Source organism: Typopeltis vanoorti, chromosome 5 (genome assembly GCF_054136105.1).
Source record: "Typopeltis vanoorti isolate ZY-2024b chromosome 5, IOZ_Tvanoo_1.0, whole genome shotgun sequence".
Lineage (NCBI taxonomy): Eukaryota > Metazoa > Arthropoda > Arachnida > Uropygi > Thelyphonidae > Typopeltis > Typopeltis vanoorti.
This window is the reverse complement of record NC_143553.1, coordinates 82,796,392-82,819,634: the sequence shown is the minus strand read 5'-3', so window position 1 is coordinate 82,819,634 and position 23,243 is coordinate 82,796,392. Positions and strand designations below refer to the sequence as shown.

The following is a 23,243-nucleotide window of genomic DNA, read 5'->3' as shown; positions in this document are numbered from 1 at the left end:
CCCAGGGGACCAGACTTGAGCACAGTAATCCAGATGTGGGCATATCAAGGCCTTATAAAGAGGAATTACAACTTCCTTATCTCTACTTGTTAATGTGTTCTTCACTAGCCAAGTAATCTTATGGACTAATTTAGCAACTTTAGCAATATGTCCTCTGAACTTTAACTCTCTATCTATCACCACCCCTAAATCTCTAGCTTCATCTATTTCTTGGAGTATAGTGCCATCAATGTGATACACAGCTTATAATCTATTTATCCCAAAATGCATAAATTTACATTTCTTGACATTAAACTTGAGTTATACCTGAAGTTATACTTCAGGCATAAATGTTGTTTGCTTACACTTGGATAAAGGATAAAGGATTAAACTAAATTTATTATAGTCTAACCAAGCAGAAAAAAATTTGCAACATCTTTCTCTAAATCCAGAGTAATTTAATAATAAGGTGAGACACCTTTTAGCAACTTGTATAGGTAAATATGACTTCTCCATTGCTTCCACCTTAGTATCACCACCTCTGGGTCTGGCTCCCACTGACGAGACCTCAAAGGTCGAAACCGGTCTGGGTAGTTAGTGGCCCTTTCCTTAATGCATTGCATTATACATGTCCGCAAGGAAATGTGCTTTGCATTATGGGAGATACTAAGACTAGTAGTGATGAGAGCTTGTCCACCTTTACCACGAGTTGCTTCAGTCCTGATGATACTTCAGGTGCAAACTTTGTTTGCTTACACTTGGATAAAGGATTAAACTAAATTTATTAGTTTAATTATTTATTAGTCTAACCAAGTGGAAAAAATCTTCTAACAAGTATAGAAATGTAATTAACAACCTTGGTTACTGTTTGCTTCACTTCTTGAAGTTCCTTTAGGCCAAGTTTTGCACATAAAGTTTCCTCATGTATGATGCAATGAAAACCTATCAGTGGATGACCAACATGCTTTACACACACAGATTTACAAATCCTGCTTCCTTACCAATCATGCTGGGTGCACCATCTGTTGTGACGGATCTCACTTTTGAAATATCAATTTGCTGAGATAATTCGTTCATAACTGCTTTACATATTTTAACCCTAGTGATATGCTCAGGTAGTGTTACAAGGTTAATCATCTCTTCTCATACTTCGTCAACCCTACAAAATCAAGCAAAGATTGCTAGCCTAGCTGATGATGTAATGTCTGTGCTCTCATCAACACAAATAGAAAATAACTTACATGAAGTCAAATCTTTTGTTAATTGTTCTGCTGTATTTCTTTCCAACTTAAGTATCCTATCCTTAACTATTTTTCTACTCACAGACAAATCTTTAATGCACTGAATAATTTTTACCTTTTCTGAAAGATTGTCAAAAAGGAAAAGGAGCACATTCTAGCCATGCTTCTTTAATATACTCCCCATCCCTGAGTGGTTTTGCATGTTGGACAATAACTTCTGAAACCTCAAAACTAGCAGCAACTAAATTGGAACTAGGTCTGCTTGAAATAAATTTGCATCCAAGTATCAGAATTTTTTTTGTCTTGCTCAGTTCACGAGAAATTAATTCTCTTTGTTCTTGCTCACTTTTATTGCTTAAGTTCTTATGAAAAGTTTCGAAATGTCTCTTTACTGAAGAAGTCCTACAAACAGCTGATTCGGAATATAAAATGCATAATGCTTTATTACATTTCTTAATCAAACCAATTCTTTCAGTCCAGTTTTCTTTAAATTCTAATTCTCTAATATTCTCTTCATTTGAATGTCTGTTTCTTTGCTGGTCGTTGTGACATTCTGTACAATCTGTAAAGGGCAGGAAGCAAATAAAAATATCTGATAATGATATAGTTATATATATATAGCATAAATATGAATAGAAAAAAGGAGGAAGAAAGAAAGGAAGTCAAGAAGGAAATAAAGTGAAAGGCAAAAGGAAAAAAGTAAACTACAACTGAATGACCAAAGTTGTACAACCACAAAGTACATACAAAAAAAATTGCTTTCTTCATACAGCTTCCAACTTTAATGAAAATCGGATCATGGTGTGTAAAAATGTGGACAGAGATGTATAGACACTGACAAAAATTATAATTTGAACTCAGAAAATCTCATTATAATCACTCTCTGCATACACCTACTAAGTTTATGCAAACACCAAAAATTAGTACAATTATAAGCCAACCTACACACACACACACACAAATACACACACATGCCAATAAAAGAGAAGGGTACGCATGCCATCTAAGTACGTGCAGATAACACTTCATTATCCTGAATATTGATAATGCATTTCACATAGCTTTAACAATAATTTATGTTTATGGCAATGTAATGTAGTTGTAAAGTCGTGGGTGCTTTAATGATTGTTAGGACCACTGATGATGATGATGATATGGCAATGTTAACAGAAAATTTGCATTTATATCTAATAAATTAAACATTAATTGACAATAAATACTTCCAATCCATATTTTAATGATTTACTATTTAATTAAATCCAAATCCACACACTTTGGAAAACATAAATTCTTTATGAAACACGAAAAAAAAATAATAAAATGATGGTAAAGGAGTTATATCACGTCTGGCTGCCTGGTGAATGATGCAACAACTGAACAGGACAAAACATGTATGTCAATATATCGCTGAGATAGATGCCTTGGGAAACAGGATGTTTGTTTCATTTTCTTATTACTACTAAAACAGTTGATAGTGCCTGTTTCTTTATTACATTTTTATTTAGTATTGCTGTACTTAATAAAATTATATTCTATTAAGTTAAAATATACGATTTAGTGAAGATGCTGGATATGTATTTATTTATTTATTTAATTATTTTTAAGGTGAGCCCTGGGTTGCGTGCCAGAAAAAAAGTCATTGGTGTGCCAAAGATTCCCCACCCCTGGCCTATTCAAATCTTCTTGTAATAACAATGCATCACAACTTCTTGACATCGATCTTCCTAATTTAGCATCATTATCAAACAACTGAATATCTCCTTTCACACACCATGAACTATATCATTGATATATAAGTTAAACAACAGTGGTCCCAGAACAGAACCTTGTGTTATCCCACTCATTACCTTTCCTTTTTGGGACATTGCACTTCATTCATATAATCAAGCTCCCAAATAACTATCCATCTCCACTCTGCCCAATTGACCGAAAGTGATATTGAGTTGAATGTTGCTATATGCCAGGGAATGTAGAGAGTTGTAATGAAGAAATGAATAAACAACTTGGGTTAATGAACAAGAGAGGATGATCATTATGGGTGATTTAATTATGGTAGTATAGATTGGAATGAAGAGAAAACATTTAGAAATAAGGAAAATTAATTTCTTAAGTTCTTGAGAGATAACTATCTATTTTAAGTAAAGGTGGGCATGTGAGGATCAGGAGTCTAAGATCTTATCATCTCATCACAGAATGTGATTGTGAGTGGGGTGTTACATTTCCCTCTGTGAAGATCTCTGTGAGGAAAGGATTACAAGGCTGTGATTATGAAAAGCTTAGGGAGAGCTTGGAGCTATAGTAAGGAATGAGGAGTTGAGTGATAAGGAAATAAATGCTTCTTGGGCACTGACAAAGAGCTATTTAACAGCATCAGTGTGTGTGAATGTATTCCAAAGATCAAAAGGCTGAATAAGGGAGATGCTAAATGGATAAATGAAGGGATTAAGCATGAAATCTGGAAGAAGAAGAAGGCACTGTGGAGGCATCAAAAGATGAATAATAGTAATAATCAGTTGCATGAAGAGTATAAAGAGTAGATCAGGAAGGTGACTCAGTTGGTGAGGAAAGCAAAAATGCACTATTAACAGAAATTAGGAAATCAGTCCAAGAAAACTCCTAGGGAGTTTTTTTTTTCTTTTTTTTTTTCTCCCAAGATGTAGCAAGTAGAAAGAAGAATGATTATGGCAATGTGATGTTCATCATCATCAAATTCCTGCCATGTACCCTCAAGGGGTGTACAGGATATGATAGTACTACATGAAAAAATTACATCATTATTAATTTCCTATCTACAATTTTCCTCCAAATCAGTCTGTTACTTGTCAAGACTCCAACAGTATCAGATCTTATATTTCTATCGTCTAAGGCACTTTGTACCGTATCAATCAACCTATATCTTGGTCTTCCTCTGGGTCATTTTGCTGCCAACCTGGCAGAGAACACTTGTTTTGCTAATCTTTCCTCGCCCATTCAGTTTAAGTTACCATACCACCTGAGATTAGCTCTGCTAACGCATTCCTGGATGCTGACAATGTCAAGTTCTTTCCTAATATCCTCGTTTTTAATATGATATTGCCATTGATGCCATCTGTTCACACCTATAATCTTTCTCAGGACTCTCATATCTGTGGTATCTAGTCTTTGGTCAAGTGTTTTACTTCTGACCCAGCTCTCAGATCCATAAGTTAAAACTGGTTTGAACACTGTCTTGTATACAGCTAATTTAGTGTTCCGACTAATTTCTCTCTTATTCCATATGAATTTATTCAACTGACTTCCCACCATACCAGCTTTGCTGATTCTGTTGTCTATTTCCATATTTAATTCATCATCTTCACTAAAAATCGTGCCTAAATAGCTGAAATGTTTTACTTGTTCCACAGGTTCTCCATTCACAACACAGTTGACATTTTCAATGATTCTGCCTATTTTCATTGTCTTTGTCTTTTTATTGCTGACCTTCATACCATATCTATTACAACAGCTATTCAATTTAGTCAGAGAATCTTGCAGACTTTTAGCGGATTTATTTAGAAGTATAACATCATCTGCATAAAGCAAAGAGCTGACATTAACATCTCCAATTTTGATATCATGTTTAATACCACTTTCCTTCATAATGTGATCCATATAGATAATGAATAACAGAGGGGATAATGTACATCCTTGTCTCACACCAGATTTAACATTAAACCATCTTCCTGTACTTCCTTCAATTCTAACTGCTGACTTACAACTCAAATAAAGACTAAGTATTGCTTGATATAATGCCCCATTGACACCATATAACTGCAGCGTATTGAATAGCTTCTCTCTTGGCACCTTGTCATATGCCTTTTCCAAATCGACAAAACTTAAATACAGATCTTTGCTATATTCCCATGCTTTCTCAACTATTTGTCGTAAAGTGAAGATCTGATCCTGACAGCCTCTATTTGGCCTGAATCCAGCTTGTTCTTCACCAAGCTTTTCTTCCGCAATTCTTCTCAACCGTTTCTCAAGTATACTTGCATTGATCTTGCCAGGAACACTCAGTAGGGAAATACCCCTGTAATTCTCACATTCAGTTTTATTTCCCTTTTTATATATGGGTACTATGAGAGCTCTACTCCAATCATCGGGAATTCGTCCCTCTGTCCATGCTTTCTGAACTATGCAGTGCAGCCACTGTAAGACTCTTATACCACCATACTTCAGCATTTCTGGTCGGATATCATCTACTCCTGCTGCCTTTCCACATTTCAAGCCTTTGATGGCTTTTTCTACTTCAAGTATGGATATGTATTCCTGACTGCATGCCTGTTGAATGTTTTTTACCACTGTGCTGTCATCGCTGCTTGTTTTATTTAGCAGTTTTTCAAAGTAATTACTCCATACTTCAAGGATATCTTTTTCTCCCGTTTTCATGTCACCTTTATCATCTCTAACTCCTTTTACAGCACTCTCTTTCCTCCATTCCTAAGCTTCTTCAACAACCTCCAGAATATTTTGCCACCTTCTTGATATTTATTTTCTATATTCTTGCCAAAGTCCTCCCATGACTTTTGTTTAGCTAGTTTTACACAGTGTTTAGCATTCTTGCATTTGTCTCTATATTCTCTAAGAGCACAAGCTGACTTATTTGACAGAAACTTTTGATATGCTTTCTTCTTTTCCTTCACTGCCTCTTTAACTTCCTGTGTCCACCAGGGAGTTCTGATTTTTTTATCCTTACAGACAACCTCACCACATGCCTCTCTGGCAGAATCAATCAATGTTTTCTTCAGAGTTTGCCACTGAATCTCCAAGGTTTGATTCCTGTTCTCAAACTCTTTCATTTTTCCTTCAATAATCTTTGTGTATTTTAGTCTACAGTTCACATCTGAGAGCTGCTCAACTTTTATTCGCTTTAAAACTTTCTTACATGTCATTCTTTTCAATATGAAATTTAATTTTATCTTGCTCAAGACTAAATAGTGATCACTTCCAGTTTCAAATCCTCTGTACACTCTGGTGTCGTGCACCAGGGAGAAAACATCACTATAAACAATAACATAGTCAATGAGACTTTTCTTATTCCTAGCCTCTTCTCTCCATTTGAATTTGTGCACATTTTTATGTTGGAACATGGTGTTAGTAATAACCAGTCCATGTCCTGAGCAGAAATCCAACAGACATTTGCCATTATTATTAGCTTTGCTCTTTTCTCCAAATTTTCCCAAAATATTTTTGTATGTCTCACAATCATTTCCTACTCTGCTATTTCAATCCCCAACAAGGACCACCTTTTCATTTTTCATTGTGTCAGTTGCTTTTTCTAAAGCCTCAAAAAATTCCTCCACTTCTACTTTAGTAGAACCTTCTGTGGGACCATAGGCACAAATAAGTCTCATTGTCCAGTTCCCCATTCTCATTTTTGCCCACATTACTCTACTTGAGACTGCTTGCCATTCAAGAAGATTAGCCTCGTATTTTGTGTTGAATACTATGGCTACTCCTTCTTTTCCTTGATTGTCATTGCCTGAGTATAACATTTTGTATTTATTGCTCAGTAAAATCTCACCAGTTTTGATCTTTTTTGTTTCAGTCACCCCTATTATGTCAATCTGGTACTTGTCTTATTCCTCAGCTAGCTCGATTTCTTTGCCATTCAGGCTTCTTATGTTGATAGTACTGATCTTTAACTCTGTTGATGTTGAGTTGGGGTTTGTTTTCAGATTTGTTCCAGTAGCTGATTTTTTGCTGTTCACTCTGGTTCCCTTGCGAAAACAGCGGGGGGCCTTGTTTAACTCGGCGACGTCCCAGCCGGCATGAAATTTAGTCATGTTGTACCATCATTTTTTATTTTGGTTTAACCAATAAGAATACAATTTGGCCGGCTAAATCCCAAATTGCCAGCCCATCCTCGTTCATTCAGTATCCAAGTAGATACCCAACAGGGTGCCACGAGAAGGTGAGGATTGGACATTAGGTCAGAAGCCCTGGTCGGTTCTCTGCATTCCTTTAAAGGCTATGTGGAGGTCTCCTCTCAGTTATACAGCTTTGACCCTTAAGCATCCCCTATGTGATGCTAATGGATGAAAATGATAATATGGTAACTGCTGCAGAGGATATAATCAAGGTAATCAGCAAGGTGTTTTCATCCTTATCACTGTGAAATCATGAGAAGTTTAAATATAGAGGAAATGGGAAATGACTTACTGATGAACAAACAAGTTATATATATATGAGGAATTAAGTAAATAAGCTTGATGTCAGTAAGGCAACAGGCCTTGATGACATATCACCACAAGCCTTAAGAAAATGTTCTGGTGAGTTAGTATCAGCTTTGGCTTACCTGTCTAACAGGAGTTCCAAAGGAGTGGAAGGAAAATAAAAATGTTCCAATTCACAAAGGAAATGATAAGGTAAAGGCTACAAATTATAGGCCTATCTGGATATCTGGTGGCCAATCTGTGGTGGTTAAGGTGTTAGAGGTTGGTGAGAGCTAGGATACAGAAATTGGATTGATAACAGCAGTATTTGATGATCACATCAAATACTGTTGTCAGCATGGGTTGATTGAAGGGAAGTTGTGTTTTACTATTATGTACTATAACAAGGTGACAAATGCACTTGTGTTGTGGCAGTCTCTGCAAGAAACTGCCACACAACAAGTTGGTGACTAAATTGGAGCAGATGGGATTGTATGCTAGATTCGTGAGTTGAATGGTGACTGGCTGTCAGATAGGTATCAGCAACTTATGTATAGGGGTGTAGCATTCTGAAAGATTATTATTATTCGTGACACCTCCAAGGAGTCCGAAGACTCATCACGGGAGGATACCTATTGTACAACTCTCCATCTCCACCGCTACACTGAACCTCTACTACCAATCATCTACATCAGCACCAACTACCGCCCACCACAACTAGTATTTTTTGTCTGTAAATTGTGTGTGTGTTCTGAAGGGCCGATTTATCTGTATGTGGGATGAAAAACCCAAGTTTCTGGGAGGAAAAAACCCTGCCTCTGCATGAGATCGGCTAACTCACCTTCAATTGAAAAAGTCCATATAAAGATAGTTACTAGTAGCGTGCCACGGGGCTCTCTTTGGGGACATTGTAGTTTAATTTGTATATTCATGATATTGGGATGGGTTTAACTGGAGATATACAATTTGCAGATAATGCAAAACTGGGAAGAATGATGAGGAAGCAAGCCGATATTGTGGCCTTACAGGACTTGAATAGATTGTGTGAATGGTACTATCAGTTCAATGTTGCAAGATGCAAGTTTTCCGAAATTTGTTAGGCAACAATGGGATGCAAAGTATACACTTGTTCGGGAAATTTTGAAGGAGGTTGATAAGACAAGAAAATAGTGGTAGACAAGGACATGAAGTTCAGGGATCACATTGCAAGTTGTGAACTCATTACATCAAACTACGGCAATGATGTGTAGGACCTTAACATGTAGAAATAAAGAGATTATTGTTCAATTGTATAAAGCCCTGATCAGGCCTGATATGGATTATTGTGCACAGATTTGATCATCTTGTTTTCATGGTGATGAGGATATCACCATGTTGCAGTCAAGAAAGAGATAAGAACTAGGTTTTTCTCTCATAGAGCAGTGAGTGAATGGAATAGTTTGCCTTTAGAGGTAGTGTGTGCATCTAATGTGATGAATTTAAGGAAAGGTATGACAACTGGTTTGGGTTGATGTATAGCCTCCCTTGACTCCCTGGAGGTCTCAGATAGTAATAATAATAACATATATATTAGAAAGGGTCCAGAGAAGACTGAGTATGGGTGGTAACTGGTCTTTGGAATGTGGGATATGAAAACAGATTAAGGGAATGAAATTTGCAAAGCCTTATGAATTGAAGGAGAAGAGAGGATGTTTAAATTGGCAACGGGTTGTTACTGGATTAATTATTATTATTACTCCAAGACCCCATGGAGTCAAAAACTCATCTAGGAGGTCCTTTTATCATACACACAGCTCATCATGCCGTGTCTTAAACACATCAAACTCCTTGCAGACACCACACTCTCAGGCAAGGCATTCCAATCATTCACAACTCTGCACAAAAAAACCTGCTTCTCACTTCCCTGCTCACACCCTCTTTATACAGTTTCCAGGGATGACCTCTGGTTCTTCCCTGATCTCCCACTGTTTTCTGTAGAACCTCTCCAGCATTGATCCTGTAACAACCCCTTACTAACTTGTAGGTCTTTATCATATCACCCCTCTTCCTCCTATCCACTAAATTGCATCTTCTCAACCTTTCCTCATATTCGACATTCCAGAGGTCAGAAACTACTTTAGTCAATCGCCTCTGGACACTTTCCAACATCTCTTTGTCCTTTTGAAAACCAGGTGACCAAATCTGGGTACAGTAGTCCATATGTGGCCTAATCAAAGCCTTATACAATGGAACAAGAATCTCCCTACTTCAAGTTAGTGTCCTCTGCATCATTCCCAGAAATCTTTGTTGTCTTCACAATTTTGGCAATGTGTCCCCTAAATTTCAGATCCTCATCCACTATCATCCCTAGATCTCTTATTTCCTCCACCTCTGACAATATATCTCCACCAAGCATAAATTCTACATCCCCTCTTTGTTTCCCGGAGGGAGTGGTAGAAAAAGGGACTACCCCTGGGAACTGTATAAGGAGTAAGTTCTTTGCATAGAGTGGCTAGTGAGTGGAATGAATAATGAATTACCTGACAGTGCAGTGAATGCAGATATGTTGAATGAGTTTAAAGCATAGTTGGATAAGTTTTGTGTGCAAAAGCATGTACCTCCTGCATTACATCTTTTGACTCCATGGAGACTAGTACTACTACTACTAATAATACAGTAATTGGATAAGGTCCAAATTGGACTCATGTGCCAGTGTCAAATATTTCATTATTCTATTTAAAAGTACATGTTTCTTGTTACTCTTTAACTATGAACTCTGTAATGTAAATTGAATAGTAATAATAATAATAATAGACTTTATGTTATCTAAGAACTACCCATAAACTCCATGGAAATTTCCAATAATAATAATATACTTTTGGGCATGCAGTGTACACACACACACACACACACACACACACACACACACACACACACACACACACACACACACACACACACACACACACACACACACAAGGTGGCCCATGAGTCATAAAGGAATTTAAAATGTGAATAACTCATAACTAATAAAAAAAAAATAATAATAATTAATAAATAAAGTTATTAAATGTTTAAATCTCCTTCATGACTTATGGGCCACCCTGTATCTGTGTGTGTGTGTATTTATATATATATATATATATATGAGAGAGAGAGAGAGTAAATGAAAATGTCTCCATTAAGTAATTGATTACCTTAAGATAAATAATACTTTGATTAAGAAAGAAAGTTCTGTATATCCATAAGACATTTTCAAAACTATTTCTTTTTATCATTCTGTACTATTCATATAAAACTCACAGAGCCAATTTTTGCACCTTTACTATGTTTATGGGCACTAATATGTCAAGTAGTTTATTAACTAATGACTTTCAGCTTAATAATTCTATGATTTCTGCAATGATTTCCAATTTCCCATAACTCATTCTCTTTAAGTTCCATATTTCTCTTATCATTCTTATCACAGTTAATACATGTCTTATAGCACCTATAAGATGTATTAACTTTGCATCTCTCTCTCTTCCCCCTTTGCGAAATCAGTGATATTATTATTATGTACTAATTTCCTGATTATTTTATAGTGTTCTCCTAATGATACTGCCATACAGTGATACAAATTTTCATTGAAATTATTATTAAATATTTTCTGCTTTTTAGTGGCAAAATTGTTGTTGGCCAGAAACCAGAACTGATAAAAGCCATTGAACGATATCAAGATGATAAGATGAAAAAAACAACAGATTTAAAAAAACAGACTTCCTTAGAGAAGATTCTTGAAAACCAAGCAGCAAAAATTAAAATGGTAAAAGCTTAAAAGAAAATCAAAAGAATTCATAAGATCTATAATTAAAATAAATAATTTCAACTTACTTTTAACTATGCACCCAAATTAAACTACTTCCAGCTATATTCACAAACCTTATCAATGCCATATTACCCATTGCTAATTAATCCTTTTCTGTAATGAAACTATCTGAAGGTTGTTTTTTTTTTCTCTTCCCTTTAATTGCATTAACTTTAACCTAATTTGATTGGTTTTCATAATATTGTTAATAATCTTAGTTTACTATAAATCAAGACAGTCTTATACAATTACTTGTAGTTTATGTACAATATGTATATTTTATTCTAAGGTACTACAGGTTCTGCAGCCTCTCGTGTGCAGGACCGATATAAAAAAAAAATAAAACTTAAAATAAAATATATGTGTTGTACATAAAGAACAATAAACATTAACAATATTTGAACAATAACAAATAAACACTGTAACATGGTCAGGTCATCATACAATGGACATACCGCATCTTCCGTCATGTGGGTTACCAAGGGATGCGTTTGGGTTTTAGGCAGAGGGACCCATTTAAAAAATATGTTACAGTCTTCCTTAGACACCATTCCTCAGCACTCTGCTAGAGGAAGCTCCATCAATTTGCCCGCTACCTATTTGGGGAGGTGTTTAGGGCAGTGCAAAGAAATGGTTCTGCAAAAGGACAGAAATGGCAACGACAATGGCACCAGACTATGGTTTTTAGGCAACTGGAATATCTTTTCTCTGACAGCGAAGGAGAAGGAACTGGTCGAGGAAGCCAAGTGCTACCAACTAGATTTAGTCAGGCTCTCTTTGACCAAGAGGAAAGGCTCTGGAACTGTCGACCTTAATGAGGGGATGGAAGCTCGACTACTCTGGTAAGCCTGACAATGTCTGCTCAGGCGAGTGTAGGGATACTCACAAGCCCCTGGCTGTCAGACTGTGTTGTTGAGTGGATCCCATTGAGGAGACAGGTGTGTGTGTTAAGGCTCCAGATCAAAAACCACAACTTGGCTGTGGTGCAAGCCTATGCACCTAATCTGGAGTCAGAATACTCTGCCTTCCTAGAGGAAGTGGATGCTGCTTTTGACAGGGTGACAGACATGGAATTAAAGTCACTTTAACATGTCTTTAATACACGTGTTCTAACATGTGTATTAAAGTGACTTTAATACACATGTTGGAACAGATGACCGGACACGGAGGGGTGTGGTTGGGAGGAATGGAGACCCTGACCTTAATGCGAATGGGTTGAAATTATTGGACTCCTGCTGTACTAACAGCAGAAGTCCAATAATTATTGTCCATAATGAACACCTTCTTCCAGCACCAAGAAGTTCATAAGTATACCTGGTACATGGATACACTTGAACAGAGGTCTCTGATTGACTTCTTTATAGTCCCAGCAGACCTATTTTCTTCAGTGCTGGACGTGAGGAGAGGGGCAGAACTGTCAACCGACCACCACCTTGTTTTCTGCAATCTACGGCTACAGAAACCAAATGCTACCATCAACGCTGGCAGACCAAAGCAGCTATACTGTGTGAAATGGGAGGCATTGGAAAAAGAAGCTGTGAGGAAGAATTTTGCAGATAACATCTCCTCCAGGTTCAAAGAGATTCCCAAGCACACTGCAGATGTTGTGGAGGAGTGGGAGCTGTCACCGCCTCTGCACTCTGATGCTGTGGCAGAATGCAGCTCGGCATGGGAATGTGAGAAAAGGACACCTTGGTGGAACAAAGAGGTCCAAAAAGCTGTCCGGGCAAAAAGGGAGGCCTATCTAACATGGCTTAGGGTCAGGCCACCTGAGATGCGTTTCCGGTACACTGAGGTGCAAAAAGCTGCTGCTGAGACAGCAAAGCAGAAGGCTTGGGAATCCTTTTGAGAAAGATTAGACTCATCCTATGCAAATGCAAACAAAGTATTCTGGCGGACCATCTGCCACCTTCGAGGGAGGAAATCGTGCACAGCAAGGGCAATTAAGGCCTCTGATGGTGCACTTTTGACAACCAAGAAGGACATCCTCCACAGATGGAGGGAATACTTTGAGAGCCTTCTTAACCCGGGTGGCACAGCAGCTGGGAACATCCAAAAGGTGCAGATTTGGGTGACAACTAGTCTCACAGCAGAAAGAGGTCCATTTAGTAATAGAATTTCTAAAATCGGGCAGGGCTGCTGGTGATGATGAAATTCGGCCCGAAATGCTAAAAGCCTTAAATCGAGATGGTGTTCGCTGGATAACTTGAGTGTTCAGGCTGCTTGGACATCTGTGTGAGAACCAAAGCAATGGCAGACAGGCATAATAATACCTGTCTTCAAGAAGGGAGACCAGAGAGATTGCAGCAACTATCGTGACATCTCTCTGCTCAGCCTGCCCGGGAAAATATATGCTAGGTGCTTGGAAAGAAGGTGCAGGAGCATAGTTGAGTCGAAGTTCCAGGAAGAACAATGTAGCTTTCGTCTTGGTAGAAGCACAACTGACCAAATCTTCATCTTAAGACAAGTCTTTGAGAAATGTTGGGAATATGCCAAGAATGTCTACACATTTTGTGGACCTGGAGAAGGCTGGGTTCCTCGGGATAAGTTTTGGCAAGCAGTACAGGAGTATGGAGTGGATGGCCAACTATTATTATTATCCCAAGACCTCATGGAGTCAAAGACTCATCTGGGAGGTCCTTTTATCACACACACAGCTCATCATGCCGTGTCTTAAACACATCAAACTCCTTGCAGACACCACACTCTCAGGCAAGGCATTCCACTCATTTACAACTCTGCACAAAAAGAACCTGCTTCTCCCTCCCCTACTTGCACCTTCTTTATACAGTTTCCAGGGATGACCTCTGGTTCTTCCCCGATCTCCCACTATTTTCTGTAGAACTTCTCCAGCATTGATCCTATAACAACTCCTTACTAACTTGTAGGTCTCTATCATATCTCCCCCCCCCTTCCTCCTGTCCACCAGACTCTGCAAATTACATCTTCTCAATCTTTCCTCATACTCGACCTTCCAGAGGTTAGAAACTACCTTAGTCAATTGCCTTTGGACCCTTTCCAACATCTCTTCATCCTTCTGAAAACCAGGTGACCAAATCTGGGCACAATTATAGTCCATGTGTGGCCTAATCAGAGCCTTATACAATGGAACAAGAATCTCACTACTTGTACAAGTCAGTGTCCTCCACATCATTCCCAGAAGCCTTTGTATTGTCTTCACAATTTTGGCTATGTGTCCCCTAAATTTCAGATCCTTATCCACTATCACTCCCAGATCTCTTTCCTCCACTTCCAACAATATATCCTCACCAAGCATAAATTCTGCATCCCATCTTTGTTTTCCAAATTTTAAAACCTTACATTTTGCAACATTGAACTCACATCCCCATTTCCAGTGCCCAATCACTCAATTTATTCAAGTCTTCTTGTAAGGCCACAACATCTTCTCTGCTCTTCATGGTTCGTCCCAACTTTGCATCATCCTCAAACAACTGAATATATCCATCCAAATCTTCACCAATATCATTAATATACAAGTTTAACAGTAATGGCCCTAAAACAGATCCCTGAGGCACTTTACTAGTGACTTTCCTTTTCTTGGATATCGCTCCTCCATACACAACTTGTTGATACATATCAGATAGCCAGTCTCCAATCCAATGCACTAATCTAATATCCAACCCCATCTTCTCTAGTTTGACTATCAACTTATCATGAAGTAATCTCTCAAAAGCCTTTGCGAAATTCAAGTATATTACTGTGTATCCTTCTCCTCTGTTCAAGGAAGCAGTCATTTTATTGTAATACGTAAGGAGATTACTAAAAAATGACCTCCCTTTAGTAAATCTATGCTGTCCATCAAAGATAATACCATTGTTGTCAACCCAATTCTGGATCTTAGTTCTCACAAGCTTCTCCAACAACTTAACTACAACACCTGACACACAGATAGGCCTATAGTTTGATACTTGAGTTCGATCACCTCCTTTATGAAGTGGCACAATCTTGCCCTCCTTAGAAACTTGACCGAGTGCAAGACTCATATTCAAAAAATATGTCAAGGCAGTTGTCAACTCCCTGGCACATTCCTTCAGAATACATGGTGATATATTATCAAGTCCCACAGCCTTATTAACATCTAGTTTGCTTAACTCCCCCATACACCTCCTGCTCACTTACAGTCAGTCTCTTCCCCCCCATCATCAACTGCTCTCAATCTATCCATGAAGTCACATTCACAAGATTGAAAGTCCTTTATGAACTACTCATTAAGTATCTCCACCACACATTCTGCAATAGCTGTCTTTATACCATTTTCTCCAATCAATGCCATCCTTCCATAAATCATTCTTTCTTTTGCTGGCTAAATATCAAAAGAACTTATCCGCCATCAATGAATGCCCGGAGTTTTGTGTCAGGGCAAACAGCACAAAGTCTGAACCTTTCACAGTCTCCATTTGTCTCCTCCAAGGGTGTGTTCTGACACCCCTCCTTTTCATAATATTTATGGACTGTATTGACAGGCACAGCCGAGGCAGCGAGTATGTCAGAATTGGAAGATGTAGCATTAGACATCTGCTTTTTGCAGATGACCTAGTCATCTTCCACGGATCACCTCCAGTGGACCCTGGATAGGTTTGTAGCTCTTTGGGCAGAAGCCAGGATGAAGATCAGTGTGGCCAAAACAGAAACATTTGTGGTCTCAAGACAATCATCCCAGTGCACTCTACATGTGAGTGGAGTCCCACTGAGGCAGGTGGAGAAGTTTAAATAACTTGGGTCCATATTCACGGGTGATGGAAAGTGGGATGTAGAAGATACTCGAATTGGCTCAGCGAGCACAATATCACGGGAGCTTGGCCATTCGGTAGTATTGAAGCAGGAGTTAAGCCAAAAGGCAAAGCTAGCTGTCTTCAATACAGTCTGTCCCCATCCTCACCTATGATCACGAGAGCTCACATATGAACACAAATTCCTCGCGGGAACTTAAATGAAGTTCCTGCGAGGGGGGGGGTTGCAGGGGTCGACAAAACTCGACAGATTCAGAGGCTCTGCAATTCAGGAAACCCTCAATACTCACCGCTTCTCCGTGTTGAGAGATCACAGTTACAATGGTACGGGCACCTGGTCAGAATGTCACAAGAGAGGCTCTTCCAACAGGCCCTCTTTGCCAAGGACTCGCTGGATAGATTATATCCAAAACCTTGGTTGGACACGTCTGGGAGGTCCACCAGAACACCTGAGCTTGGTGGCGGAGGATCGTGACCATTGGAAGTTCCCCTGTCAGCTGCTGCCCCCACAACCCAATTAGGAAAGGTAGGCCTTGAAGATGGCTGGATGGTACATAAAGAACCTCTCCCTACTCAAAGAATATCAATAAGTTACTTCTTCCTGTCTATAAAGAGTACTTTGGGGAGGTGATCACATCATGGAGAAATCTCTTCCAAAGAACAGTGGAAGATGGAAGGGAGAAAGTAAAGTGAGGTCAGTGAATTTATAAACTTATCTGAAAGTAGAGGAATGATAGATGTGCTAATCCAGGAACAGCACCATAAACAACACACGTAGGAGATACAAGACATTTGTGTAGTAGTTGAAGTGAGTCTGTTAGAGGGATTATCCAGTGCCATAACGAGGGCGTGGCAAAAGAGCCACCTGCCATGGGCGCAACTAAGTTTGAGGTGCAAAACAAAAAATAAAAATAAATAAACAGATATAAAAGTCCGCTATTTATATATTGTATTTTTAAGTTTCGGCAATACACTGCTTTAGACACACAAATTCTGCAACACTGCAACTCATTTTGATGGGGTTAACAGTAAGTATTTAATATATTGCATTTAGTAAAATTTAACTTGTTACATTTAAATTTTTCAAAATTTTTGTCAATTTTGGGTTGGGGGGGGGGTGCAAGTTAGACATTTGCCACAGGTGCTTCGTACCCTCATTAATGTACTGGGATTATCAATTATTATTATTATTAACATCAGCCCTCCATGGGGTCAAAAAATTTATTGTGGGAGGTCCATACTCTTTCATTGAACTGTGCCTTCAAGCAAGGCATTCTACTCACCAATCACTCTTCATGGTATCCAGAGAGTTCATCAAAAAGACAATTCATCGAATGAACAATTCATCGAAAAAAGCAGTTCACTGAAAATTTAAAATTTTCGATAATGTTATGATAAAAGTGATCCATTTAGAACAAAAACCGAACCGGTCATAGGGAGATAGCAATGCTACTTTAATATGGAAACTTTATAGAACAATATGGTTTCTTATAGACTTTCTTGTCCGATAACTGTTTCATGTCTGTTCACGGGAATGGTATGCCTGTTTCCAGGAGGAAAAGCCCAGCCATCTCCGTATTATGCCTGCTAACTTACCTTTAGCTGAACAGGACTGATAAAATACGTGTGTAGAGGCTTAAGTGCTGTGAGGACATCATGTTGGAGGCTTAATGGATTTTTTACAACACTCAAAAAGAATTAAAATAGAATTTAATACTTCCTATATTTCGTCCTAGTCACTAGGACATCTACGGGGATTACAAAAACAATTAATGTAACATATACACAAATAACAAACAATACTAAGCCCAACCACATGGGTGACACTAAAGTCCTATCTAGGTAGAGTGCCCTCTAAGGGCAGTAGTAGGTGGCCTGGAATGTAAGGTGGGAACTCTGGTGATGAGTGTTTCCCAAATCTTCGGAAGCTTAATGCAACCGTATTTATTGAGATTTGGTTGGTTTTTGAGAGCTGCTGCTGCTTCTAAGAAAAGTCTCTCTTTCTTGAATTTGCTGTGGTGGAGCATGGTGGTTTTCTTCCATGATACCCTGTGGGTGGTGTCCAAAGCATAGTCAGCCAAGCCTGAATGGCCATAGTTGTGTTTGAAGATGTAAGACTTGTGTTCCTCTAGACGGATGGATGCTGATCTGCCTGTCTGTCCAAAGTACGCCAGCTTACAGGAACAGGGTACTTTGTAAACTCCGGGCAGAGAGAGAGGAGGGAGCTGATCTTTCGTAGAACGGATAAGGGTAGCGAGTTTGCGGTGGGGCTACAGCGATCACAGTATCAAAAAAATAATCAACTCCTTCCCCATTCCCCGTCCTTCTCTTCAACAAGATTTTAAAAATGCCATCACCATACCCTACATCCGTGGCACATCCGAAAAAATAGCCAAGATACTAAAACAGTACAACCTACACACAGCATATAAGCCCCACCGCAAACTTGCTACCCTTATCCGTTCTATGAAAGATCAGCTCCCTCCTCTCTCTCTGCCCGGAGTTTACAAAGTACCCTGTTCCTGTAAGCTGGCGTACTTTGGACAGACAGGCAGATCAACATCCATCCGTCTAGAGGAACACAAGTCTTACATCTTCAAACACAACTATGGCCATTCAGGCTTGGCTGACCATGCTTTGGACACCACCCACAGGGTATCATGGAAGAAAACCACCATGCTCCACCACAGCAAATTCAAGAAAGAGAGACTTTTCTTAGAAGCAGCAGCAGCTCTCAAAAACCAACCAAATCTCAATAAATACGGTTGCATTAAGCTTCCAAAGATTTGGGAAACACTCATCACCAGAGTTCCCACCTTACATTCCAGGCCACCTACTACTGCCCTTAGAGGGCACTCTACCTAGATAGGACTTTAGTGTCACCCATGTGGTTGGGCTTAGTATTGTTTGTTATTTGTGTATATGTTACATTAATTGTTTTTGTAATCCCCGTAGATGTCCTAGTGACTAGGACGAAATATAGGAAGTATTAAATTCTATTTTAATTCTTTTTGAGTGTTGTAAAAAATCCATTAAGCCTCCAACATGAGGACTGATAAAAATTATGCGTGTCGTAAATGGGATTCCAACTACCCAGGTCTTTCTAACTAAGCAGCTTTGTTTATACCGACTGAACTACGCTGGCTCCATTATTATTATTGTTGCTAGTAGTAATATGCGACTTCAATAAAGCAATTATTATGGGATGAATTTTACTCATATTCACTATTTGAAACTTTTACAAGAAAATGTCAAACTGTTCCAGTTTTCAGTTCAGGTATGTTCGGGGCGGCAAAAAAATAACGTGTCCAAATTATGTACTGTATTACGAAATCTCTCTGACTTAGTGGAATTAGTAGAAGTTGCCAGTACAAGAAGCTGGCTGCATGGTTCAGTTTTTGTTCTAAATGGATTACTTTTATCATAACATTATCGAAAATTTAAAATTTTCAGTGAATTGTTTTTTCGATGAATTGTTCATTCGATGAATTGTCTTTCAATAAATTGTTTTTTTCAATGAATTTTCATGTAACCACTATTCATATAAAAATCCTTCTCCTCACTCCTTCACTCACACCCACCATACACAGCTTCCAGAGATGGTTTCTTGTTTTATTCCTGTTTCTCTAATCTATGAAAAATTGCCTCCATATTAATCTAGTAACAATCTTCTCACCAATTTGTGTCTTAGTCATATCTCCCCCCCCTCTCCCTCTTCTTCTTCTATTCTCAGGACCCTGCACATTGCATTCCCACAATCTCCCCTCATATCCCCCCCCCTATAGACCTGACACTGACTTAGTGAACCTTCTCTGGAACTGCTTCAATACATTCTAATATGTGCAGGTTTGGTAGCCTGGTTAAGGCCTTATACAAGAGAACCATAACCTCTTTTCCTCTGTATGTTAATGTCTTCCTCATTATCGATATAATCCATTGTGAGTGAAGTTCTTATAAAAATTTAGCAATGTGACCCCTAGACTTCAAATTTCTTTTCACCAACACTCACAGATCACTTCTGCCTCCTTCAAAATTTCTCTATTAATTATATACTCTGCATCCCAACCTTGCCTACCAAATTTCAAGCCTTGCATTTTGCAACATTAAACTTATAGATCCACTCACTTGCCCACTCACATAATCTATTGGGATCCTGCTGCAAGGCCACATCTGCTTTGCTTCTCATAGTTCTTCCAACTTTGCATCATCAGCAAACAACTGCATATTTCCAGTTAAGCTGGTCTCAATATTATTAACATACAAGTTAAACAATAATGGTCCCCAAAACAGATTCCTGTGGCACTCCACTGGTGACCTTCCTCTTTTGAGTTACCACTCTTCCATACATAAACTGCTGATATCTGACAGTGAATCAGCTATCCAACACACTAGCCTGTTATCCAATCCCATCTGTTTCAGTTTAGCTGCCAGCTTGTGATGTGGCAGTCTATCAAAGGCCTTTGAAAAATCCAAATATACCACTGTATATGAATCTCCCCCTTATCCAGTGAATTTGTCACCTTGTTGTAATATGCAAGCAGATTGCTAAAGTATGACCTCCTTTCCCTTACAAATCCATACTAACCATCATAGAGAATACTGCTATTATCAGTCCAATTCTGAATCCTAGTCCACCAACCTCTCTAATACCTTAACAACTCCAGACACAATATTGACTTATAATTTGCAGCCTCAGTCTTATCTCTACCTTTGTGCAGTGGAACAATTTTTCTCACTTTCCACTCCTTTGGAACTCACCTGTTGCAAGATTCATGTTGAGCAGTGTGCCAATAGTTCTGTTAATTTCCTAGACCATTCCTTCAGGACACACTGTAATATATTTTTAAGTTCTACTACCTTATTAACATCAAATTTGTTTAATTTCTCATATACTTCCTGCTCATTCACCATCAATCCCTCTACACTTCAGCTTCTCATGATGTCGTCGCCTCAAAGATGAAATACACTGATAAACTGCTCATTGAATACTTCAACTGTAACTTACAATTATTGAAATAAAGAACAAGAGGCTGAGTGGCATGGAGAGTTGAAAATGACTGGATGGCACATAACAACAACAAAAAACATAACACTATCTACATCAATTATCAATCTAACATTGTCATCAATTATTATCAACTAGCATCATCCTTCCATAGTCATTCTTTCTTCAACTTGAAACATATCAAAAGAACTCACCAGAACTTTTCTTGGCTTGATTGGCTAATTTCTGCTCATATGGCACTTTTTTGCTGTCCTTATCAGCCAAGTCAACTTCCTGGTTTTCTCTTTATGCTTTTCACACAGTTGATTATTACCAACATTCATCCTGTCATTGTGCTAAATGACAGGATGAATTCTCCACGGTGCTTCTTCCAGATTTCGTGCTTAATCTCTTCGTTTATCCATTTTACTGCTATATTTTTAGCCTTTTCACCTTTGGAATACAATCAAATATTCCTGCTATTAAATAGCTCTTGATCAGTGCTCCCAAGCAGCATCTGTCTCATTTCTACTCAAATACTCTTTCATGTTATAGATTCCAGTTGTCTCCTAAGCTTTTCATAATCATCAGCCTTGTAGTTCCATATATATATATATCCCTTCTTCACAGAAGCTGTCTTATGACTAGCTACTATCCAAGCAATACTTCATGGTCGCTCTCATCAACTGGGGAAAGATTAGACGCCCCATTCACGGTCACACCTCTGATGATATAATCAGATCTAAGACTCTCAGCCCGTGTGTGCTCTCCATTACATATTGCCTGAGATTGTTGTCCTTTAAAAGCTTAAGATATTCATTCTCCTTATTCCTCGATGCTGTCTCTTCATTCCAATCAATAATGTCATAATTAAAATCCCCCATAATGATCACCCTTCTCTTTCTCACTAAGCTAAGTTGCCTATACATTTTTTTTTGTATAGGCAACTAAGCAACACTAAACCAATATCTCGTTCAATCAACTTCCATCTCACACCATACTGCTTCAAAACCAGTGATTATTTTATTCTCGTATCTCAACTTGTTATGGATATAATTCCTCTGCTGTCATTAGTAGCACTTCCCCTTACTTGCCCTTTCTAGTCTTATTAAAAACTTATCCTTCCATTTCTATTCCTGTCAAGATATCATTTTCATTTAAACGTGTTTCACTTATTACAACTTTTTTTGGGCACTTAAACTCATTTAGCACATCAATTTCATCTCCCTTATTTCTGATACTCCTAGCTGAATTAGTAATGATCCTTCTCTCACAGACTCACTTCAACTACTGTCACAGATGGCTTGCTTTTACCTTATGTCTCCTTTACTAGTACTGTCATGTATGCTGTTCCTGTACAGCCTTCCATCATTCCTTAACTTTTCACCAAGTTTGCAATAACATGAGCAGTAGATGTCTTACTGCAAACCCATTGAACATCTTTTTCTTCTCCAGGAAGTAACCATAACACACAGTGAGTGACCTGAGAGAAAACTGGCTAGCCAGTTAACAGAGAGTGGGAAGTAAACCATAGGATGGCATAGGTTGCTAGATGTCATTAAATGTCTAGAACAACAATAACACAATTTTTCTCTGAACCTTTACATGGCATGTGTTCAAAGATTATGCAATGCAGACTAGTTCTTCTGTTGATCTGGAATGTTGAAATCTATTCTTTTAGTTGGTGATTATTATTATTATTATTATTATTTGTCACCTCCAGGGAGTCCAAAGACTCATCGAGGGAGGGCATCTACTATACAGCTCTGTCTCCCCCACTCACAATTCACTAACTGACCGCAACTACACCAACACCATCTATCGCCGACCACCACTGGTATTTCCACAGACAATCACAAACATCCATGCCCACAGCGGGATTCAAAGCTGCAGCCTTTTGGCTGGGGAGCGGATATGCTCTTCTCCATTATTTTAGAGAAAACTGAGATAGTACAGGCAATAAGTTTAATAGTTTGATGTCAAATTTTCATCTTCCATTTTTGAAAGGGCTAAATATATAGGCATACTCTCATGCTCTGGGGTAGTTGGCATTTGAGCATAAAAGGGTGTATTGATAATACAGAATTTGTTAGTTCTGAAGCACAACTTTTAAATACAGTTAAAGGAGGGGAGGCATCAGGAGCAGAAGCCTTTTGGTATCTAGATTATTTATGTTTTTTATTTATTTATTTTTATTATTTTTTTTATTTGGGGGGTAGGAGAGAGAGAGAGAGAGCTTTGGAAACATATGAGCAGAAGTTTCACTTACTAGCCTCTGCAAATGAACTA

General features: G+C 38.4%; 1 protein-coding gene across 2 annotated transcripts in view; it reads left to right on the top strand.

The window, feature by feature from the left end:
* The window catches only part of LOC150106601 (uncharacterized), a 128,860-nt gene that overhangs the window by 91,802 nt on the left and 13,815 nt on the right, over positions 1 to 23,243 (top strand). For both annotated transcript variants that reach the window (XM_090392563.1, XM_090392564.1), the window contains one exon: positions 11,033 to 11,177. In XM_090392563.1, coding sequence (XP_090248689.1) covers positions 11,033 to 11,177 — 145 coding nt within the window. The remainder of the gene's footprint in view (positions 1 to 11,032; positions 11,178 to 23,243) is intronic.